Source organism: Poromitra crassiceps, assembly GCF_964638095.1.
Source record: "Poromitra crassiceps genome assembly, chromosome: 11".
Classification (NCBI taxonomy): Eukaryota; Metazoa; Chordata; class Actinopteri; order Beryciformes; family Melamphaidae; genus Poromitra; species Poromitra crassiceps.
Window position 1 is genome coordinate 20,681,225 of NC_139643.1, and position 23,837 is coordinate 20,705,061.

Genomic DNA, 23,837 nt, shown 5'->3' on the forward strand with positions numbered 1-23,837 from the left:
TCGCATTTGCACGTCATGTGACCCATATTATCCCTTGGAAAAGGAGCGGAAAATAAGTTTGGTAAGTAAGGTTCGATAGCCGTGTCAAAACCTCCGCAGCAAGTGGAAAACTTTGAAGCAACGCTACCTAGCAGAAAGACGAGTGTTGTGCAAAAGCGTAGCCGGGCAAATTAGATAATGTTTAATGGCAGAAATCGGTCCATGGTGACAGCAGGCTGCCTGTGTGCGCGCATTTGGCACAGCGGCGAGATGAGAGGATGAAAAGCACACACTGGTGCGGTGGTGCTGTCTGAAGTGAATACAGTGACTGTGAGTAGGCTAATACATTGCACACGTTTCAGGTGCAATTATAGAACCAAATCAGCCTTTTCCCCCCTCCATCTCTAAATCGGACCAGTTGTAGGCTATTAGGCTACCTTTTTTCCTCTGCCTGTCGCGCTGACTGCATTCACGCAGCCAGCAACATTTTGCGACTCATTTTCTTTTGAATTGATAATCAGGCTCGTTTATATGCATTGTAACTTCATGTTGGGATTTCCATTGACCATTGGTTGGATTTGAGCATGCAGGGGACGGGATATGGGGCAGATCCCCGTGCGTAATCACTGTGGCAGCTGCTGCAACGGGGAATCACTCAAACGCAACTTCAATGGAAACGCCTACAAGTCGCAATTGTACATTGTCGAAGTTGTAGAAATATCGCAATTCTTTTGCGAAAAACTGTAATGGAAACACAGCTATAGATGAAGAGGAGTTCGTTGGTTTTGAGTGACAATGAAGGAGAGAGGAGAGTGGTTGACGAAGCCACCCTGAACCTGTTCGTTTCCGACACTGAAGATGAGGACTTTGGTGGTTTCAGTACGCAGGAAGAAGAGGAAGACGAGCATTAGTGACTTGACTTCTCTGGTTACAGGTTTGCTGCACATATAGCCTATTGTTGTGTGATTTTGTCTGGGGATTAGTGACCTGACTTTTGTTTTGTTTTGTTGAAATGTTAATAAATGGGAGCTTCCCCAAACAGCCATCGCTTTCCCGACATTCCTCTCTGTGCACGAACCCTTTCATATGGTAATTAAACATCAAAACACCCGCGGCTTATAGACCGGTGCGGCTTATAGAAGAAAAAAATAGTCAATTTTGGTCCCGCGGCTTATACACCGGTGCGTCTTATAGTCCGGAATTTACGGTATCTATCTATCGATCTGTCTATCTATCCATCTCTATACTTGTGTGTATATAAATTTGGCAATGTGGGCTCTGTTCTCTGCTTCAATTTTTGGCCCACTGATGATTTCATAAATCATCATAAATCACTGATGTCATCAGTGATGTTATAAAATGCGAGGTTGTGACATCATCAGACAGTGAGTCATAAGAGCAACAGCGGTTGAGCTGCAGGGCGGGCTCGGCCATGGCCTTGTGACATCATCAGTGATGTCATAAGAGTAATTGTGATGTCATCAGTGATGCGAAGTTGTGACATAATCAGTGATCATCAGTGATGTCATAAGAGCAGGTGAGCCTGCACAGCGGTGGAGCTGCGTATGTGAGCTGCAGGGTGAGCCCAGGAATCAAGCGCGCATATTTTTCTGTTCTAGAAAAATATTGAGCTTGGGCATTTCCAGACATAACACAAGGTCACCATGTATATTGAGTCCATATGGCACCTATCAACAAAACCAATCTAATGGTAATGTTTCTGCATTGTGGCCCTTTTCGCCCAGTGAAGAAAGTCGACAACAGTAACGAGATATAGGGTCTGACAAAGGGAACTAGGATGTAACTAAGGGATCTAAGGCCTAAGGATAGGGTCTAACTATGTTGTCTACTAACCAGGTTTTGTATTATTAGAGTGGGCATTACATTCATTACATGGTTAAAAAAAAGTAATCAATAAACTAAATTCAAGACATTTGAATATTTTCATGGTCATAAATTTGGATAATTTTAAGAGTTTTTCGCACTCACTCCAATCTCTAAGCAAGCAATATGAATGAGGGATTTAAGAAAACACACAGTAACACAGTTTTATTATAAATCTGTAAAAATGAGAAGTTTAATGGCAAACATGAAAATGGGAATTAGAGTGATTGTATCATTTATAAAAGCAACAACACAAAAATACATGTATCTGTTTATGAAAACAATTGTACCGTAGCTACCATGTATGTGAAACAGGTTTTCCTCGTGATATCAAATCATTTGTCAGTGCACTCCGAAACGTCTTGATCGGAAACTTTCTCAAGATATTAGAAAAAGGAGATGATCCTAACCCTGCTTCTTCAAACGCAAAAAGAGGACAACAACAACAAAACAAAACAATAAAAATAAAAATAAAGTCACAGCCTTTAAAAATTACATTTCAAACCACAATCTTGACAGAAATTGCACTTCAAAATACTGGTCGGGGTGAATAAATATTTGTAGTACCTTTCTATATCCATTTTGGTCATACAGTACATTAACACAGCAATATATATTCTAGCTGTCAAAGGGTTAATAGGGAAAAGATGAACTGAATAAAACCTTTATTGTCTATTTTCCATTCCAGCTGCTTTTGCTTATAGTACAGAATTGCATAATAGCCCATAAATAAATTAACACCAATGACATCAAACAAGAGGGTAAAAAAAGACTTACAAAACATACTGCATATCTAACATAGTGTCTTATATATTATTCATGTAATTACATCATAATAGCGTCATTCAGAAGCGGTGCTGAAGTGCTCTTTCCTTTTGTCCTCGGCAGTGTTGCCAGATCTCGTGAGAGAAACAAGTACCAAGGTCTTCTTAAGACCTGGTGGCTTGTTTCTCTTGAGAGATCTGGCAACACTGCTCCTCAGTCTCCAAACCAGAGAGCCAAAGTCATGCCCTCTTCCAGGTTAGGCATACGAACCAAGGGATTTTCCGCCATTCATTTCCCCAGACATTTTGTAAAATGCTTATTTAAAAAATAATTACTTAAATCAAACCAAGCGATTCAGCTATATTTAGAATCAGGAGAGGCCATATAACATTTCACTCCAAAACAAAAAAAACAAAAAACAAAACTATAAAAAAAAACAATGTCGAAAATGTATTTTTAATACGTTTATTTATTTATTCGCGTTTTACGAAATGTCTATGGAAAAATGAATGGCCGAGAATCCCTTAGTTCATATGCCTAAACTGGAAGAGGGTGTGACGTTGGCACTCTATTGGGTAGCCTCTAGTTGTCAGACTGAAGTCTTTTGCACTGTCCCTTAAGGCTCCGCCTCCTATCAGAGTTGCGTCTGGGAAGAAGGAGCCTTTTGGCCTTGGGCGGTCTCGGGGTAAACGCGCCTCTTTGTAACATGTGCATCTGTCGCCTCCTGGTGCAAAGTGCTGGTCTTGGCGTCCGCGGGCGCCGCTCTCGTCTCCTTCCCGGGGCTCGAACCCTCCCCGCCGCGGTGGTCCCCGGCTTCCCCCGGCGGTGCCTGGCGGTCCCAGGGGCCGGCCACCAGGCTGTACATGGGCAGGATGGAGCGGGGCTGGAGCATGTGGATGCCCCCGATGGGGATCATGAGGCTGGGGGCCCGGGTCTGGCCCGGCTGCTGGGAGTGCAGGGGGAGGTGGCTCAGGACTCTGGGGGCCCCTCGAGCCGCACCGGGGTAGGGGGCGAAGTGGGTCGGACCGGGCGCGCCGTCCACACACTGAGATAAGGTCTTTGCACCGGCAAGAGGAATCAGATACAGCAAACAGAAACAGAGTATAAATAGGAATATAGACGGGGTGGATTCAAAAGGGGCAATAAGCAAGATTTTTACTGTCCCATGGTACAAAGTGATCATAATATATCTGTTGGCAGGATTTCATATCAACATACAAATATCAAAATACAGTATGAAAACAAGTGCGCATTCGCAATAGCTGCGAGCGCATACGCACATGCATCTACGCGTTCATTCATTCCCTCACACACACCCCACCTAAAAATGTTGGAAATGCAGGGTGGCAGGGGCTTGGCGGGTCTACCCTCTGCCATCCTGCATGAGGCAAATGGCATGAACACATACACACACACACTCACACACACTTGCCGTCCATGCCAAACTTCAGCCTCCTAGGGCGAAAACTGTGCCCGCTAAAGGGTGCCGAACCTTTTGTGGACCGACCGACCGACCGACCGACCGGTTGACAGAGCGACCTATAGAGCTGCTATATGAGGAGGATATCAAGAAAAATATGTGAATTTACATTTTACGTTTTAGACTAATTTCAATAATGAAGACTTCTGCAGCCAACGCCCAGTTCAGGTTATATCACAGTGCACGCCCCCTTTCTTTGAGGTTGTATTCATTGTTAGGCACGCCCCTTTCATTCATGCTCTATCCTCATCCATTCACAGTCTCCCATGCCTGGCCATAGCCAATCAGCTCAAGCTATTCCTTCCCTGCTGAGCCAATCACCTAACCAGCGTAGTATATCAGAGTCCATGTTTTTACTGTTTGCTATGTGCTGCATATGTGCTATGTCATCCTCAGTTGTTGATCATCATCGCTGAAGCAGTTGTTTTCGCCGCACCTCGTCCCCTGACCACCACCAATGTCATGATTCCTGAAGAATTCCCTATGGAGGGGATTTCTGTCCTATTCATCACTGACACCCTCCTCTCATCATCTCAGGAAGAGCGTCATTATATCATACGAGTCAAAATAATTAGTTTATTATATCATTAAAGATTATTTCTACTAGTCTCTCATTATTGAAATGATAAGTTGCAGGAAGACCATACATATAGACATAAAGTGTTTGTTTGGGGATGAGAAAAAAAAACTATTCACCTTATCATTGTTCAATTTGCAGATGTGGGTATTATTAACATACGTACAGAACAGTCTAAGTATAGACCAGCTAGTCTATACAGAATGTGCAGACTGGCACTTTAGGGCAACACAGCCACAGGTTGTGAGCAGACATGTTTCTTGTGAGATACTCCGCGCCGTTGTTTGTTGCCGCCGACATGTGGTTCCAATCTCTGCTATTTCATGATGGGTTCCGCTCCTGGTTTTATCACCGGCTGCCCAGAGAAAAACATGCCGTGTCTATTTGGGATCCTCTCCGTATTATTTGACGGTTCCGGGCTGCAGGCTCGCTCTGAGCGCTATAAAACAAGAGAGTTGCCTTTCCTTCCTTTTCCAATAAAGGTGTGACTTTAAAATAACCTCATATGTACCAGCCTATCTATATTTGTTCTAAATGTTGACTTACTGGGATTTCGACTGCGGCCACACAAGATTAGCTTTGTGAGCAAAAAACGGCGGACTTATTTAAAACTCGAGACTAAACCAACAGAGACGGATCAGGTCGCAGGTGAGCGAACGCGGCGGTTTTTTCTTTCCGACAAAAACCCACAATTTTGACCGGCGTTAATTATACACACAGCAAAAACACAAGAACCGCGACGGATCGAGACCGGAGTGCACGCGCAAAAAAGAACAATACCCGAGTGGCATTTCTGTGGAGAAAACATGTCAAACGACGGGGTCGATGTTTTTGAAGCGAGAGAGATGAAGGAACTCACCAGCCTGGCCGCGGCAGGTCGCTCCCTCGGGTGGAGGAGACAGGCTTGATACTGAGCAGAGGCGCCCGCCAGGGAGCCCGGGGGCCCCATGGACGCCGCCGAGCCGTGGAGCTGGACTCTAATAGGTGAAAGAGCTTGTGCGGGGGGGGAGATGGGTCTCAGAGGGGAGGTGGAGACATGGCAACTGGACGGGGAGAGGGGAGAAGGAGGGGAGTGCTGGCAGGGAGGAGGAGGGGAGCGCTGGCAGGGAGGAGGAGGGGAGCGCTGGCAGGGAGGAGGAGGGGAGTGGGGTGGAGATGACTCCCTCCTCGGGGACACTTGCAGCGACGGGCTGCTCCGGGGGGAGGAGGGTGCCGTCGACACCGAGGGCTGGAGGTGTCGCCGAGCGAAGAGGGCCCTCCTGGCGCTGGCGCTGGCGCTGGCCGCCGCGGGGCACTGCTGAGCCGGGTCTTTGGGGGTCAGCGCGAGGGAACGGCTGGGTTGCGGCTCCTGGACCTGGCCCCCCGGGTGAGCGCCAGGCTTCTCGCAGTGAGAGGAGGCAGTGCCGCGGCTGTCGGCGGGACGGGACTCTGTGTTTGGGTCGTGTCTGTCGTCGGCAGCGTCTCCGCTTTCCTCCAGACCAGAGGACTGACGGGCTTTCTGTTGGTCCGGGTGAACGGAGCAGTCCTCACACACTCCTAGAAGGGGACAAGTCCTCTCTTACACACAAGTTCACAGTTTCTCTCCATCTGTCCCAACCTCCATTATCCATCCAATCTCTCTCCATATCTATGGCCACCGACAACCCCTCTATGACGATTAGACCAATTAGACCAGACACACACACACACACACACACACACACACACACACACACACACACACACACACACACACACACACACACACACACACACACACACACACACACACACACACACACACACACACACACACACACACACACACACACCTAACCCTAACAATTACATTTAAGTACATGAACCTGGTCTTCTACCTGCTGTATTGAAATACCTCTTGCTATGATTTATGGCGCAATATACATTTAAAATTGATTGATTGATTGATTGACAATACAAGTAAAGGACAAAGCTTGCCTTCATCGGTGTCCTCTGAGGAGCAGCAGGTGTCCTCTCCATGTGCCTCAGACCTCATGTGCTGGTTGAGGTTTCCTGTCAAACACCACGCACAAAATCATCCCAGACTCAATGAGCCTATGGCAGGAATGTTTTCAGATGTTTCTCTGACACTAGTTCTTACACAAAGCAATACGAGGACAATCCTACATGGCATTTATGAAACATGTGCTGCTGACAGACCGTCAGTTCTTACCCACGTGCTGCTGACAGCCAGTCAGTTCTTACCCACGTGCTGCTGACAGCCAGTCAGTTCTTACCCACGTGCTGCTGACAGCCAGTCAGTTCTTACCCACGTGCTGCTGACAGCCAGTCAGTTCTTACCCACGTGCTGCTGACAGCCAGTCAGTTCTTACCCACGTGCTGCTGACAGCCAGTCAGCTCTTACCCACGTGCTGCTGACAGCCAGTCAGTTCTTACCAACGTGCGTAATTGTGTTTGATCTTAAATTGGATGTGCATGCCACGCAATTAGCAATTACCAGGGGAACTAGCTTAGAAAATATTTCCAAAAAGAAGAGAGAAAGTCTCTCTGCGCATGCAATAAAAGTACAACTTTAACACCACAAAAGCCAGTTTAAATGTCAGTTATCCTTAGCAGATGTGTCCAAAGGTTTATTCCAATCCCAGGAAGACAAACATCCCGGTTATTTAATTGGCAATAGGTTGATGGGGATGGAGATGGAGGGGGGATTCATGCCAAAAAAAGGACGCACAGTCCAAATCAGAGGAGAGATGCCTTCTAAATGTGTGCTAAATAAGTGAGTCTGTGTTTTATATGACGTCAATTGCTTTTTCATCATCATTATTAATATTTCACAGTCTTTGTGCGTATTGGTTTGGTGGTCCAGGGCACGCTTACATTTTGAATCTTAACTAAGAAGAAGCGGGAAATACGCAAGAACAGTATATTGATAAATAAATGCCACAAAAGTTCTTAAATCTGGGCGTATGTGCGATGCAGAGTTTGCATTGTCCACCCCGCTGAGATAAATACAAGATCTTTAACATACAGTCAATGGTCCACCCTTACCTTTGGCTTGGAAAGCACAGTTGCAGTGTTTGCAGACAGAAGGTGTGGACTCTTTGCGGTGGCGGGTGTGTTTTGGCAGCGTCCTGGGATCCTTACAGTGGAATCGGCAATCCTCGCAGTCACCTTCGCCATGCCCCGCCCCTCCGCCATGCCCCGCCCCTCCGCCATGCCCCGAGCCATCATCCGTCTCCTCTGATCTGTAAGTGTGGGGGGAGAGAGAGCGAGAGGTTTGGTTATCGTCCTCGGAGTGCCTCCCTCTTGTCACTTGTCTATTGATGCTGCTCCTCCACCGGGATCATGGCCGCAATCGATATGAGTGTAACCGAAGCTGACAGACAGGCTGACGGCCCCGCGCCGCACCTGTAAGCCACTTTTTTTTACCTCCTTTATTTATCCAGTGTGCGAGTACACCGTCTTGTTTGGCGAACACCTTCGACTACACAGCGAGCTCACACTGTCTGGTGGCAGCTGGGGGCCGGGGGTCCCGCCCCTCGCTGCACACACACTGACTGAGGGTCCCTCAGCGAGCCCCCCACTTGAGCTGCAACAGAGCAGCTTTCATAAAGCCAAAAGCAGAGACCCCCCTCACGGGCTCACACCACCGCCCAGTCCAAACAAGAGGGGGAGCCTGAGCTCCAGGCAGTGCTGCAGCCAGCCAATCAAAACAGCCCGGAGAGGGAGGGAAACCCAGGCCCCCGACCAGCTGCTCCTCCAAATAAGCATGAAAAAAGCACGGAAAATGAAAACACATTCCTACGACAAACAATCATTCCGATTATAACCTGCTGGGGTTTTTTTTTTTTTTCACGACAGGCGTCACGGCTGGATCAACTCGGTGGGCATCATAAACGGCGGCATTTACAGCCGTGCAAATGTTTCATGTTAACGTCGCTCGTATGGAAGAAAAACACTTTGCTGTCAGACAACATGCAGGTACAGTGCATTCCTGCATTAACAAGGTTTAACGCAAGATCTATTCACAAGTCAGTGAAGGGCTGTGTGAAGTGTGTGTGTGTGTGTGTGTGTGTGTGTGTGTGTGTAAAGCTGTCAATGGTAGATAGTATCGATAAGTAAGTGTCGATACTAAAAATCTGAAACGGATACAATACTCATTTGCAACAGGTATAAAAGTTTGAAATGGATACACACTCTTTTGCAACAGTATCGATACCAGCAGTGCTTGCCCTTAGGCCATGTCCACACGGAGATGAGTTAGATGTATCTGCTAAAGGCCTCTAGGCCTAATTATGCAAAAAAACAAAGTAGCCTATCATAACTATGCAGACGACACTCAGCTGTATATAACTCTTTCCTCAGCTGACTATGCCCCCATAGAATCATTGTGCCAGTGCATTGATCAAATAAATAACTGGATGTGCCAGAATTTCCTACAGCTAAACAAAGACAAAACTGAGGTGATCGTGTTTGGCCCCAAATAACAAAGGCTTAAAATCACTGTACGCCTTGAGTCTCTATCCCTGAAGCCTAAGGACCAAGTCAAAAATCTTGGAGTTATTATTGATTCCGATCTCAACTTTAACTCCCACATTAAGTCAATTAGAAAATCTGCTTTTTATCATCTTAAAAATATAGCAAGAATTAGGGGATACATGTCCAGACAGGATCTAGAAAAACTAATTCACGCCTTCATTTACAGTAGGTTAGACTACTGCAATAGCCTTTTTTCTGGTCTCTCCAAAAAAGAACTTATTCAGAATGCTGCTGCTAGAGTTCTAACGAAGACTAAGAAAGCTGATCATATCACTCCAGTTCTTAAGTCCTTACACTGGTTGCCAGTGTGTCAGAGAATAGATTTTAAAATACTGTTATTAGTCTATAAATCACTTAATGGCCTAGGCCCAAAATACATAGCTGAATTGCTCCCACGATACGAACCGTCTAGAACTCTTAGGTCAACAGGGTCCAGCTTATTAACTGTCCCTAGGATCAAATCAAATCACGGGAAGGCTGCATTTACCCACTATGCTTCTGCTAGTTGGAACAAATTGCCTGAAGACCTCAGATCTGCCCCAACCTTACTTACTTTTAAAAATAGACTAAATACTTTTATGTTTACCGTCACTTTTAACTGCTGACAGCTACTATGCAAACCCAATGAGTCCTCTTTCTGCAACTGCTGCGCCTGTTGCTTATTGCACTTTTTATACTCTTTTTTTAAAGTTTTGTTAAATGTCCATTTTATTTCTTCTTTTCGTTTATTCTAATGCACTTTTTATACTCTCTTTTTTTTAAGGTTTTGCTGTGATGCTTTTAAATGTCCATCTTACTCTCTTCTTTTCTTTTCTTTTCCTGTCAACCATTTTATGTGAAGCACTTTGAATTGCCTCTGTGTATGAAATGTGCTATACAAATAAACTTGACTTGACTGACTTGACTTAAAGTTTTTTCTCGTATGGACGTTTCGTCCAGATGGGAACCAGCGTTCTGGGAGTATACGTTCTGGGAGAATACGTTAATTTTTGATAATTTTTTTGACCCAGAGTGAACAAATCTGAAGACGCCACCCTTGCATTTCCGTGTTTACAACCCATACGCTTCTTTTTTTTAACTTTGAGCACAAAATGAGGTTATTTGTCAAAAGAAAGCTTGGCGAACAGTGTGGCTAATCAACAGGCCAGGCCACACACTGGAGGGAGGAGGGCTTTGAGTGCCAACCCCAATGCAAAGGGCAGCGTTTGACTAGCTTGTCTCTCAAACAGACTGAACAGCAGGAGATGGCGAGCGCGAGCAGGCGTGAGGATGACACACTCTTTTGGGAAGGCTTTGGTGAAGCGTCAATGCGAGTCACAATGGGGATTTGCTCACAGACGCACACCCAAATAGAAACAAACAGATGGCAGCTCTCAGCACTCAACATTGCATCGCTGCATTGTGTTTCTGTCTGATGGCTAATCAACCAGTACTGAGCATGTCTGCTTGAGTCTCACCAAGCTAGCCTGTCGTTTGCGGAGCGAGTTGCGGAGTTTTGGAGACACCGGCCGTAGAGATGTCTGCCTTCTCTCTAATAACAATGGAACTGGACGACGCTCTGCTCGTGTTGCTCAAAGCGGCAAAAAATGCATTTGAAAAAAAAAACTCAACAGCAATACTGTCTCTTTCCAGAAATCAATCAGCTAAAGGCGCTGACAAGGTTCTGCGCAGCCTCGACTTGGAGCCTTGCCGCCGCCGAGCGGCGACAGCGAGACTGTGCATACTCGAACGTAACTCGTCCAAAACACGTCCAAAACGTTATCGTGTCGTTTACCATGTCGTTTGGGGGAACATTTTATTGTCCCTCCATTTCAAAACTCATTCCGGTGAGCCTGCAGAAGGCTTTGCTAGATGAGGGACAAGCACACAAGCAAGCAGTTTTTCAAAATGTATTCTTGTGTACTTCTGGAATCCAATCAAAATCTTTCTTTAGTATTAACTAATGGAATCCAAAAGACAACCAGTGTAGTATTTGCCGTACATTATAAATAAATATTGGCCAAACAAATATATTGTCCGAACACACCTTACAGCTTCTCACATAACATTAACACATTGAGTGCCACAGCGCTTCAGTAAAATTGTCTGCAGCCTGTGCCAGATTCACTTCCATTCAGTTGAAAACAGCTATAGAATTTTTTCTATTAGGGCTATATTGACAGGGCTGGACTTTAATGAAACATTGAACACTCCTGCTTCTTCCAAAGAAGAAATTTTGTTTCTAGACAGTTCCATTATGAAATGACAGCCTCTGAAAAAAGTGCACTTTCAAGGGTTTTCTGTCGTTTTTTTTTACTTTCCAAGATATAGTCACTTTTATGAATACCTTTTGCACTCTAATTTCGAGCACATTCACTGACTCTGGCTGGTGTTTTCTGATGTGGTGGCGTGGTGTGGTTTCTGTGCAGCCTGCGTGCCCCCCCCCCCCCTCTCCACCTCTGAGCTGCGGGCTCCTCCCCACACGCACAGAGTTTGTTTTCTCACAGACTCCGTTTTTGCCCCGGACGGATCCCAGCGCGCAACCAGGAAATGCCAAACGCGACTGAACGAAAAGGCTTGGCCGTTCGGCTTCGGATGCTGGCTTTCTGGCAGGGAATCGTGTGGAGATAGATAGAAGCAGAAGAGCTCAGTTGTGAGCGCGGATGCAGCCGAGCCCACTGTCCGCTGCAGACAGAGCAATCTATACGGCTCTGGCTGAAGCATGCATCGGTTTCCACTTTGATCACGTCTTTCCCTGCTGTCTCCTGCACAAAGTAAAGGATCTGAGGTGGGTGGCGCAGCTCCCGTCTCGATGTTTAAGGTGGCGCCGTGTGATCCCTTGAAGGGATTCATGCTCACTGGCTAGGTACGACCTTAAACAGCAGAATTATGGAATAATATGAATTATGATTTTAGGACGTCCACAGACGTCCTTGGCACTCCTCGTTACATTTTTTTAGGACGTCCAGAGACGTCCTTGGCACTCAATGTGTTAAGGAACTGCTTTCCGGGCGAAATACCGTATTTTTTGCAAATAAAGCAAAACATTTTTTTTTTTTTTTTGCAATTTTTTGCAAATCGATAATCGAACATTGTGAATCGATTTTAATCGTCACGTGACTCATCGCGATGCATCTAAAAAACGATTAATCGGCACACCCCTAGTATGTATGTATGTATGTATGTACTGTATGTATGTATGTATGTATGTATGTATGTATCTATCTATGTATGTATGGTATGTATGTATGTATGTATGTATGTACTGTATGTATGTATGTATGTATGTATGTATGTATGTATGTATGTACTGTATGTATGTATGTATGTATGTATGTACTGTATGTATGTATGTATGTATGTACTGTATGTATGTATGTATGTATGTATGTATGTATGGTATGTATGCATGTATGTATGTATGTATCTATGTATGTATGTATGTATGGTATGTATGTATGTATGTATGTATGTATGTATGTATGTATGTATCTATGTATGTATCTATGTATGTATGTATGTATGTATGTATGTATGTATGCATGCATGTATCTATCTATGTATGTATGGTATGTACCGGTATGTATGTATGTATGTATGTATGTATGTACAGTATGTATGTATGTATGTATCTATCTACAGTATGTATGTATGTATGTATGTATGTATGTATGTATGTATCTATCTATCTACTGTATGTATGTATACCCACGGACATCATGGCCAACCCCTCCAATGCTAAAATGCATGAATATGAAGACAAATCTAGACTGGCCGACTCCTATTCCGTCAGTGTAAAAGAGAGGTAAATGTGAATGGCTGTGCTGCTTGGTGTAAATGAGTCTCTGCATGGGGCAGAGGAGGAAGCTAGGTACTTTCCTGGCTTCAGCCCCTCAACAGACGGGCTCTGTTGGTGCAGACAGCCAACCCTTGGCCTCTCCCACATGGTGGAAAGACAACAGTTTCCACAACATAGCACCACTCACAGCCTACAGTAACACGCTGTAGGTCATTCGATGTACAGGGTTCCCACTAGAGATGCAACGGTATTAAAACTTCACATCACGATTATCGTGACCAGAATTAGCACGTTATCGTATTATCACGGTATTCGTAATACATTTGCTGAAAATGTTCAAAAAGTACTGAGAGACTCACTGGAATCATTTGACGTTTTATGTTGAAAACTCAGACCCCAAAAAGGATTGATACACTCACTGAAATCATTTCTCCAAGGCTGCACGTTTGCATCTGGGAGACTGTTGCCAACTTTGGTTGATGATGGACAGTATTTACCATTTTTACCAGTTTTTCAAAGCACTGTAATCACGGTACCACTGTTTTAATGATAATAAAATTGTGAAACGGTACGGTTATCGTAAGGAATTTGACGGTTATCATTAAAAACCGGTTATCGTTACATCCCTAGTTCCCACACCTTCTTAAAACATCCAATTCAAGCATTTCTCAAGGACTTTCCAGGCCCAATTCCCTCAAATTCAACACGGTCCTAGTTTGAGACATGGATCAAGGTGAATTACTGTTACAACACAGAATGTTTATCATGAGAACTACCAGGCTTTACAGAAGCTCACAGACCAGACACAATAATAAAAGAGAGAAAGGCTTGAATGTGTGAACACCTCTCAACTGTGCTGTGTTAAACCCATTTAGTAACGTTGAGTAAAAAAAAAATGAAATAACTCCAATTTCTATTCTTGCACAAAATACATAAATTCCAGCACTTTCAATGACCCATGTCTATTTATGTCTATTAAAAAAAAATCAAGGCCTTGATTTTTTCCCCTCAAATTGACAAACTGTCAAGGGTTACAACAAAATAAATGGAATTAATTAACGTCATATTATGAACTGCTTTAGTGTCATGATGTCATACAGTTACTCACCCTCCCTCACAGATCCAGACTTGTGGAGGTTGTTTATATCTGGGGGATGGCTGGACCTCCTCTCCTTGACTTGACCTGCTGGTCCTCGCTCCCTCATGGTCTCTGTGGTAGGACTGGCTGTCATGGACCTACACCCGAAAGAGACAGGGGCAAATTCACCAAGTCTGCTCCAACATGCCCAGGGAGACAGAACGGTGTGTTGCATAGCATTTCTTAAAGCATTGCATTGCTTTTTCATCTGCATATAAAATTCATGCTACTCTGTTGCAAGCCCACTTTGTGATTTAGAGTTTTCTTTACATAATACATTTTGTCTAATGTAGCTTTAAAGGGACAGTTCACTCCAAAATCAAAAATACATATTTTCCTCTAACATGTAGTGCTATTTATCCATCTAGATTGTTTTGGTGTGAGTTGCCTAGTTTTGGAGATATCGGCCGTAGAGACATCTTCCTTCTATCAAATACAATGGAACTGAATGGCACTCGGCTTGTGGTGTTCAAAGCTCCAAAAAATACAGTTGAAAAACTCAACAGCAATGTCTCTTTCCAGAAATCATCACCCGGTTACTCAAGATAATCCACAGACCTTGTTTGTTTGTGTTGCAGTTTCATCATGTAGGAACTATTTTCTTTCAACCAAACCACCTCTAGCTGCTGGAAAGAACATTGCTGTTCCATTTTTTTCCAACTGTGTTTTTTGGCTCTTTGAGCACCACAAGCCGAGCGTCATCCAGTTCCATTGTATTTGAGAGAAGGCAGACGTCTCTACGGCCGCGTTATCTCCAAAACTTGGCAACTCACACCAGAACCATCTAGATGGATAAACAGCACTACAGGTAAGAGGCAAAATATGTACTTTTGATTTTGGGGTGAACTGTCCCAGGGACAAATGTCATGATATCATGATATCCATTTTCAGGTAACTGTATGCAAAAGGGACAGTGCTGTAATGACCTCAGTAGAGCATGGTCTTCTGTTGTCCTCTGGCTCCATCGTCTCAGTGGTGCTGGCTGACATGGGAGACATGGTGTAGATGGAGGGACTGAGCCTCTGCTTGCAGTGCAGCAGGGACAGAGCTGTCTTGCTGGAGACGCCGGGGGGGTTGGGGTCACAGCCACCAGTGGACCAGGATGAATACACAGAGGGCCTCTGCTCATCCAGAGCAGAGGGGTTTGGCTTAATGTAGTTCAGATAGCACCAACTATTACAGGTGCTGGACAGCAGAGTGGGGAAAGACGGTCCAGTGCGTCCGATGGGAGAACAGACACTGGGCAGACACGGCCGATCCTCCCGTTTGTCCTCCTCGTTGGGCGCGTCCGCCGATGCCTCGTCGACGACACACCTCTCCTCTTCTTCCTTCGCTCGTTTCTGCTGCTGTTGTGACTCGGCGTGGAGCTCTATACTGTTTGAGGGAGAGAGCATCCGCTTGTTGCCCCCCGAGCCCGAGGACCTCAGGCCGTCCTCGGACCACCAATGGAGGTCTGGACTTGTGTCCCTGTAGCTTCTGTATTCAGATGTTGCGATGATTGTATTGTGTGAAAGCGCGTCCACAGGCTCCTGAGACCTAGTCGTTTGAGACAATGTGGTGTATATGGCACAGGCTGGGGTGAGGGTGTCTGTCTGGAGACGCACAGCTACCGCTGCAGACGTGGCGGGCCTCAGTAACTCTGGGTTGGACGTGATGTTAGGGAGAGGGTGTTGAATATGACGGGGAGTGACCCCAACCCCACAATATTCTCCATGCCGTTGTGAGGGGATTTCTAGCTTCAGCCCTGTGGACATGGGGAGGTAGTGAGCCCTGGCTGCCCCTGATGGGCCCTGGGTAGGATAGGGCTGAGAGAGGGGGACAGAGGTGCCCTGGGGGTGCCCTGTATGGATCTCTTTTAAAGGGTCAACAGTTGCACCATGAGAAAGAGGGAGTTCTGTACTGCCTGTTAACTGAATATCTTGACTGAGTTTCCACTGAGAAAAGATCTGTTTGCATGGTGATCGTATTGAACTACATAACACGGTGTCACCTGATACAGGAGAACTAGGGGGCCTGGTGCAGTGCACAGCACTTGGGCTTACTTGAGATGATGTGCCAGTCCCGACAGGGTCAGGACTAGGGCTGGGTTTGGTAGACTGCTCCTCCTCCTCCTCTGCATCTCTGACAGCACTGTGTCTCATGAGGAGACATTTTCTCCTGTCTCTCCAGCCGACTGCAGAGCGCTCAGGGGACAGACAGCTGTAATCGAAGGACTTGCTGCGGGTCTCAGACACTAAGATACCCTGCCGTGGGTCATGAGGAGCCTGCTCCGAGGCCGAACGCCTCATCTCTCTGTGTGGATGCACCCCAGGGACAGTTAACATGTGGGGGGCTCTTGATCTCCTCAATGGTGTTGTTGACATTGCCATCTCTGCATCTAGTCTATTTGATTCTTCAAAGGATGCATAAGATGCACTGCTGTCCTGACTGGGGCTGCGGGGCAGGGATATAGAGTCGAAACTGGACTCCCCCGAGGACTGGGCAACCTCCGCTAGGCGTAAACGCTTCTTCTTGGGAGGCAGCTTTTCTATGGGTAGCTGGGCCAGAGAGGGGCTTCTCTGTGGCCACTGGAACTCATCGAGTTTCTCCGGCGGTTTTGATGTGATAATTGGCTCCGCCAAGGACTCAATATTCATGTTTGAATCCTCCGTTACCAATATTTCTGGAACCCGTACACTGTGCTGGCGGGCGAGTTTGCACGGTGTTGGTTTTGTTGACTGCTGCTGGAGTTGTTTCTGAGGCATTGAGTCATATTCCTCGTGAGGCGGAGAGTTTTTCGCTGCCTCTGCGCCTTGGTGCTCAGTACACGTCGTCTCCTGTTTTTCAAAGGAACTAGTGTGTTGAATAACTGAACAGGTTTGCAATGTAGGTCGTCTGGGGCCCTCGTGAGTTACACTGCTTTCTTCCCTACACGGTCCCGACGAGAAGGCAGGAGAGGGTGACGAAGACGCAACGGGAGAGGATGCGTCATCAAATTCAAAACTCTCCTCCTTCCTTCTCTTGCGTATTGCAGAAGCTCCTGGTCTGACCGGATGGTTGATGAGTTGGGGGCGCTCCATTTGGCTAATTGCTACCTCGCTTGCATTCACAGGATGATGTGGTAAACATAGGCGTTGCCTGTGTGCCTTATAACCTTCCCAATCTTTGCATCCGGTGCCACAGGCCTCGCACTCGTATGGCTGTGGTTGACTTTGCTTGTGGTCAGGCACGGTGGTTATGCTGTCGTGGTAAAACGAGTGAGAACTCTGATGTTCCTCCTTTGGATGTTCAGCACCGAGTGGGATTTCGATCGCTGGCTGGCGTCGTAGCATCCCGTAGCGACGGGACGCCTGTGTTTCACAAGGCTGTCGCTCATCAAATGATTGACTTAGGCGGAATTGACTGGGGTTGCCACTGGAGGCAGCAGAGGGCACGGAGTGACTTCTCCGCAGGGGGGCAGTGGATGTTTGGCCAGCCGGCGGTTCCACGCTAAGGGACTGATGATTAAATTTCTCACATGGAACCCCCTTAGTGATGGAGCCACTGTTTTTATAGCCTAAATCCCCAGCTTTGGGACCGGGGAGAACAGGTTCTTTCATAGAGGAACCCTTTTGAGACTCTGTGCTGCTCTTTCTAGAGAGGGAGAATCTCCTCGGCTTCACACTGTCAATCTTACTGGTGTCCACCACTGCCTCGTTGATTGTGATGAGCTTGGTGATGTGGTCAATGACCTGCTTCTTGGGTACCGTGAACGGGATGCTTTTGTCCTCCTGACCTGAGGGCTGCTGGTTATGGTGACGAGACATCCTCTGCAGTTGTCCGAGACGTCCGTATTTGCCGAGGATGATCTCTGCATAGCTTTTGGCACTTGTATTGGGCGGGCTGTCCTGTGACTGCTCTGTGCTTTCAGAGCGAGAGAAATAGCCAGATTCTGTACTGCCTCGACTCCCTAGAATCAACGATGAGGACTTTTCATCAGAGGAGTCCAGGGGACCATGTTTCCCTCTACTTAGACGCATGGCCAGTCTCTTCTTTACTGCATAGGAGTCATCCATGCCTGCAGGGTGCTCTTTGGGCCTGTCTGTGTCAGGGCTCTTCAGGGAGCCTACACTGCCTTGTCTTTCCACATTTGACGACGCTAATGATAGCTGTCTGGTTTCATCCTCTGACTCTGTGACTTGCTCGTCTAAAGACCTCGGCTCCCCAGACGCCAGGCCGGCCTTCACCAAGTGGGTATGTGATTTGCGATGTTTGTACAGGTTACTCTTGGTCTTAAAAGAGAAGCCACACGGGGCGCAGGGATAGGGCCGTTCTCCCGTGTGCGAGCGAATATGCTTCTGGAGGACACTGGGCTTTGCACACGCACGGCCACAGTAAGTGCAGACATATTTGCCCGGCCTCTGGGGCTTACGCTCCCGCTTCTGTTTTGGGGTGCCCTCCTGGGTCTCCTGTTTAGACCGGGTAGGACCAGCTCCTGAGGAAGCCAGGTCCTGTTTAGACCGGGTAGGACCAGCTCCTGAGGAAGCCAGGTCCTGTTTAGACTGGGCAGGACCAGCTCCCGAGGAAGCCAGGTCCTGTTTAGACCGGGTAGGACCAGGTTCTGAGGAAGCCAGGTCCTGTTTAGACTGGGTAGGACCAGCTTCTGAGGAAGCCAGGTCTCCCGCTGATAAACAGGGATCCCTAGTTGTTTTCGTCGTCGTTGCATCAACATCTTTACCCTCCAGGGCTGCCTCTGAGTCGACGCTCTGACGCTGGTGCCTGAGACGTTTGCGTTCAGGATGCTGTCTCCTGGATGGTCTGGGTTGCTGTGTGGTGTCATGGGGCTTCTGGGAGCCAGTTTGCTGTTGCTGACGGTGCCGGGAGGGAGACTTGTGCTGAGGGCCTCGTTCAGGAGACTCCGGTTGAGAAGGTTCTTGACCTCCGGACTGCTCCCCAGTCGTCAGGCGACTATGCGAGGCCTCCATAAAATGGAAGGACAGCCTCAGGTAGACACGTGGGATACGTCTGCCTGTGCCAGGCTACAGAGTTCAAGCCAATTCATTCACTGAGTAATGGGTTTAATATGGGTGCGTTTGATCTAATTATATCCACTTTGCATGACTGTCTGCGTTTATAGTTTTCACGTGTTTTATTATCGGTGACAGCAGAATGACACCATCAAAGAAAGGCTGGAGGCATCAAAGTAGGAGATGGTGATGTGTGGTCGTGCTGCTGTGGAGGAAGTCCTCTCCCATCCTGACATCATGCAGCACTCAGCAGTCCTGCTGCCACACTCTGATGTCCAGTTGAATATCTTCTATCTTCTCAACATGACAATCTGTGGAGACAAACAGACTAATGAGATTATATCACATGGACAGAGGCACAGATAGCCCTTAAGCCCTGTGCTTCTCATATATGAACGTTTAGATGTCATGAGGTACGTAGCATGTCATAACACTTTCACTAGGCTGTTTAATATTTTAAAATTAGAATGTTTTACTCAAATTTGGATATAAAAATCAGTTTATATATATATATATATATATATACATACACATACACAGACACACACACACCCTATTCCACACATGGGCAACATATGGCCCGCGGGCCGTATGCGGCCCTCGGGCGCCCCCTGTGTGGCCCGCGATGGAATTGATGGAATTGAAAAAAAAAAAAAATTTTTTTTTTTACAGTGCACCTGAACGCAACATGCAAGATACCCGCTGAATAAGTGTCCAAATGTTCATGTTATTCTGGCCAATACTCTTCTGTTATAGCATTTCAGTCTGGAATATGGAATATCTTTCAATAATATTTATGACTAAAAGGCTCAAAGTAATCTCATGTGTAAGAGATGACTGTTCTACATTGAAGTAGAAATTTAAATAATTAATTTGTTGGTTTTCGATTTATTTAGCTTCAAGAGTGCATTTTTATTCTTGTGTGACCCTCAACACAGGCTTTGAGAATCCCGGGCCACTTACTGATACTTATGCTTAAATTAACCCACTCAAATTCTGGTTTATTTAAAAAAAAAAACATTTCGGCTAGTGGAAATTCTAATTGGCTGGTAACTTTAAAATCTAGCAGCCATATTGGCAGGTGGTGAAAAAAGTTAATTTCAAGCCCTGCAGGGAGAGCAGGTGGTGACATAGGAGTGAAAAAAGGATCAAATATTGGTGGTTAAGACTGAATAATGACATCACAATTGTTCATTTAAAATGAGTTATTCCTCTAAACCTGGCTTCAAATGCCCCAAATTTTTCGCGCTGGCGCCGTTCAGCCCTCAGCAAAATCTGGTAGCGAGGACATTTTTTTGTGGCCCTCTCTATCATCAAAGCTGCCCATCCATGGGTTACGGCATGACAATATTTGTTCGGCCCCCGGCAACAATCTGGGTTTCTCATGTGGCCCAATCAAGCTGATTCTGATAGTGATATTCCTCTTCACTGATATCATCGTCTGCCCTGTTGTCACAAAAGCCCCTCTTTCTAATGCTGTGACATTAGTGAAAGGCCTTTGCTTGAGGGGCTATCTTTGCATAATTAATGACATGAGGATTAACTGAGGGATTGTGGCAAAACGTGACGTGTGAACCTGGCAGAGCACCTCCACATGTGCTAATTAACCCTGGGAATATTTGACATGTGTCATCTGATATCAGAACGTGCTTCCTCCAACATGATGGTATAGTCGGCCAGGGGGCACGGTGGCACAGCGGTAGCGCTGTCGCCTCACAGCAAGAAGGTCCTTGGGTTCGATTCCTGCCTGGGACGCTGTGGGTGTGACCCCATCCCCATGTCCTCAGTGCCGTAACGGCTCAGGTGGGGGGTCGTCAAAAAGGGCCTTCCTGTGTGGAGTTCTGCCCGGGCTCCCCTGGGCTTTCCTCCAGATAGGAACCGCCCGCTAAAACAAAACACGCGCAAAAAAACAACAACATGATGGTATAATGTTGCACGACTACGTTACAACGCCGCTGTCTTTAGAGCACATTAACCCATAGAGACACTGCATGAAATAGGCCACGGCCATCACGGGGGAAGAGCTCCGTTCATTTCCACACACCAGCGTCATTTTCCTTGAATTAAACATAGCTAAAAGCTGTTGTGTGGTGGGGCTGCGCAGAGAACAAATGTAAAAAAATCGCCAGTTCAAGTTTTTTTGTACTCCTGAGCAAAACAAGGAAGCCATTGAGAATTGGCGAGAAGAAAAATGTGGATCTAGCTGTCAAGAAGTAAGTTGGAGTGTTCATCTTCCGTATATACGATCTTTTGGCGCAACACGCAACCATGCACGTGACATAGGAGAACGCCAGGATTGGACAGGAGTTTGTGTTTTCCCCCGTCTTGGGCGTGGTTTCTGAATGAGGACGCGCTACGCAGTGTCTCTATAGATACCTGAGGCAGCATTTGTGTGTGTATCCCTTTAAGACCCTTTAAGGTCTTAAAGGGATACACACACAAATGAGGGATACTGTATACACGCACATGCTGCATCAGGAATCAATGGGTTAAGCACTATGAATGATTCTACCTTCTCCATAGCTTTAAGTAGTCGCTCGTTTTATCTGGTTAACCGTGCTTTTAGATACGTAAAGACCCCCTAAAGTCATGTTTTAAGATGTAATAAATAATAATTGTATTAATAATTTGTCTCTCATGTATTCCCCCCCCCCCCCGCCCATCCCACAAAAAGTTACATTATCTTGTTAAAATCCTTCAAATGACATCTACTCATTCTCCCTCATTAAAAATCCCAGAGTCTATGAATATGCAATATATTTCATCTCTAAAATGTTCCTGCTGGACACAAGATGTCTCCTACTTCATGTTCCTGCTGGACACAAGATGTCTCCTACTTCACTGTCAAGTGTAAAGTCCTTTAAATGTTCCTGCTGGACACAAGATGTCTCCTACTTCACTGTCAAGTGTAAAGTCCTGCTGGACACAAGATGTCTCCTACTTCACTGTCAAGTGTAAAGTCCTTTAAATGTTCCTGCTGGACACAAGATGTCTCCTACTTCACTGTCAAGTGTAAAGTCCTGCTGGACACAAGATGTCTCCTACTTCACTGTCAAGTGTAAAGTCCTGCTGGACACAAGATGTCTCCTACTTCACTGTCAAGTGTAAAGTCCTTTCTCAGTGTATGATGGACTGGAGCCACCTCACACTTGTGTAAGTTGAACATTGGACAGGGATTGGCTTCCAAGCTATTTGTGATGTCACAAATCTCGATGTCACAAATCATGCTCGTAGGCCCGCCCCCTAAACATGGGATTTTCAGAGGCCAGAGAAATGTTCCATTTTCAGCAAATGGATGTGAAAACAGCCTTCTAGTGTCAAACTCTGCACAGACATCATTCACTGCACGCTGAAGCTCAGACATCCAACTGTAGGAACAAGAAGAAAAACTTGTTTTTCCTTTATTTATTTATTTTTTACTTTAGGGGGTCTTCAAAAAGGCAAATGAATGCACTTGATTTGATAGAAGATGACTGTTAGCTTGTTTGTGCAGACACAAGGTGACTCGGAACGTTTTTGGTGCCAGCATACTGTAGCGGTAAACAAGGCATCCCACGCACTGACCAGCTGCTTTCTGCACACCCACGTTCTGCTGGAGGACGGCGAAGCTGGAACACTTCCGAGCTAGTGCTGCTAACAGGTTGATAATAGAACTTGTCAGAGTAAGGTACATATACCAAAACCTGTGACGAATGTGAAATCAACATGACTTTTGTTAATAGCAGAAAACGGGCACGCAGCGAGGACCGCTATATCGAGATGTCGTAAGGCCTACATCTCTCGCATTCGGGGACTAGTCCATCCATGGCATAATGTAGGTCAGACAGGTAGTGTAACCGGACCAAGAGCTTTTAGAGGAGAGTCGGGCTCAGTCATCGCGCTGAAAATAACACCTTGTTGTGAGAGCCCCCCCCCCCCCCCCCCCCCAGACTGCAAGGCGTTCAGAGAGCGACGCCGGCCGGAGAGAAATGAATTTCGACGAATCCAAAAACCCAAAACCACATCTTTAAAAAAAGACAAATCACACGTTTGCTCGTTTACACGTGGATGCGTCCGGCTGCAGAGCTGACTTAAGATGGCACCTCTCGGGAATGCAAATGTGTCTCTCTCCACACACCTCTCCTGTGTTCCCTCGTCCCCGGCTCGGGCTTTGGGTGAACTGCTGCTGCAGGTTCTCACTCTTTACTAGAAGGAGCTGTGTGTCCCGTACGTGTAATCTTCTCAGTCTATTTACTATCATAGGGATAACCGACGAGACATTTGCCAAGAACTGGATATGCCCTTTTCACCAACAACCAGTCTAAGATCAATACGTATCGCCTTACCACGCACGCTCACGACTGCCCTTCCAAAACACATTAGGAGCAGAGTGGTAAAAAAAATAAAAAAAAATGTTGGGGTGGTACTCTGATTAGCATAAGTATAAGCATGAGTATAAGTGCATGGTTATTATGCGGTATGGGGTTGGATCATTTATGGGGCTACTGTATAGTATGAGGCTATTGTGTGTATGTGATATTTATAGAAATGCGATATTTGTCTGATTTCTGCTGGTAATGCAACACAAGGCACTTGAAGTTAAGTTGGGGAAAAAAATCTAAAGTCTCATATGAATTACCGTACTAGTGAAATGTTGCGCCCATTCACAGACTCACCATTTATTTTTTTAAATAATAAATAAATAAATAAAATACTTTAAAAAAAATCGTGTTTCCTCTTCTCACACTAACAGG

At 46.0% G+C, this 23,837-nt stretch overlaps 1 protein-coding gene across 1 annotated transcript; it reads right to left on the reverse strand.

Annotated features, from left to right (window-relative positions):
* Window positions 1–3,262: 3,262 nt before the first annotated feature.
* hivep3a (HIVEP zinc finger 3a) lies at window positions 3,263–19,062 on the reverse strand (the record flags this gene model as incomplete). The annotated part of the gene is made up of 8 exons (XM_083645918.1): window positions 3,263–3,685; window positions 5,545–5,728; window positions 5,861–6,221; window positions 6,642–6,716; window positions 7,713–7,909; window positions 14,090–14,217; window positions 15,046–18,572; window positions 18,735–19,062. The coding sequence occupies 8 exons, from the start codon at window positions 19,060–19,062 to the stop codon at window positions 3,263–3,265; spliced, it is 5,223 nt and encodes a 1,740-aa protein (XP_083502044.1).
* Window positions 19,063–23,837: the final 4,775 nt, after the last annotated feature.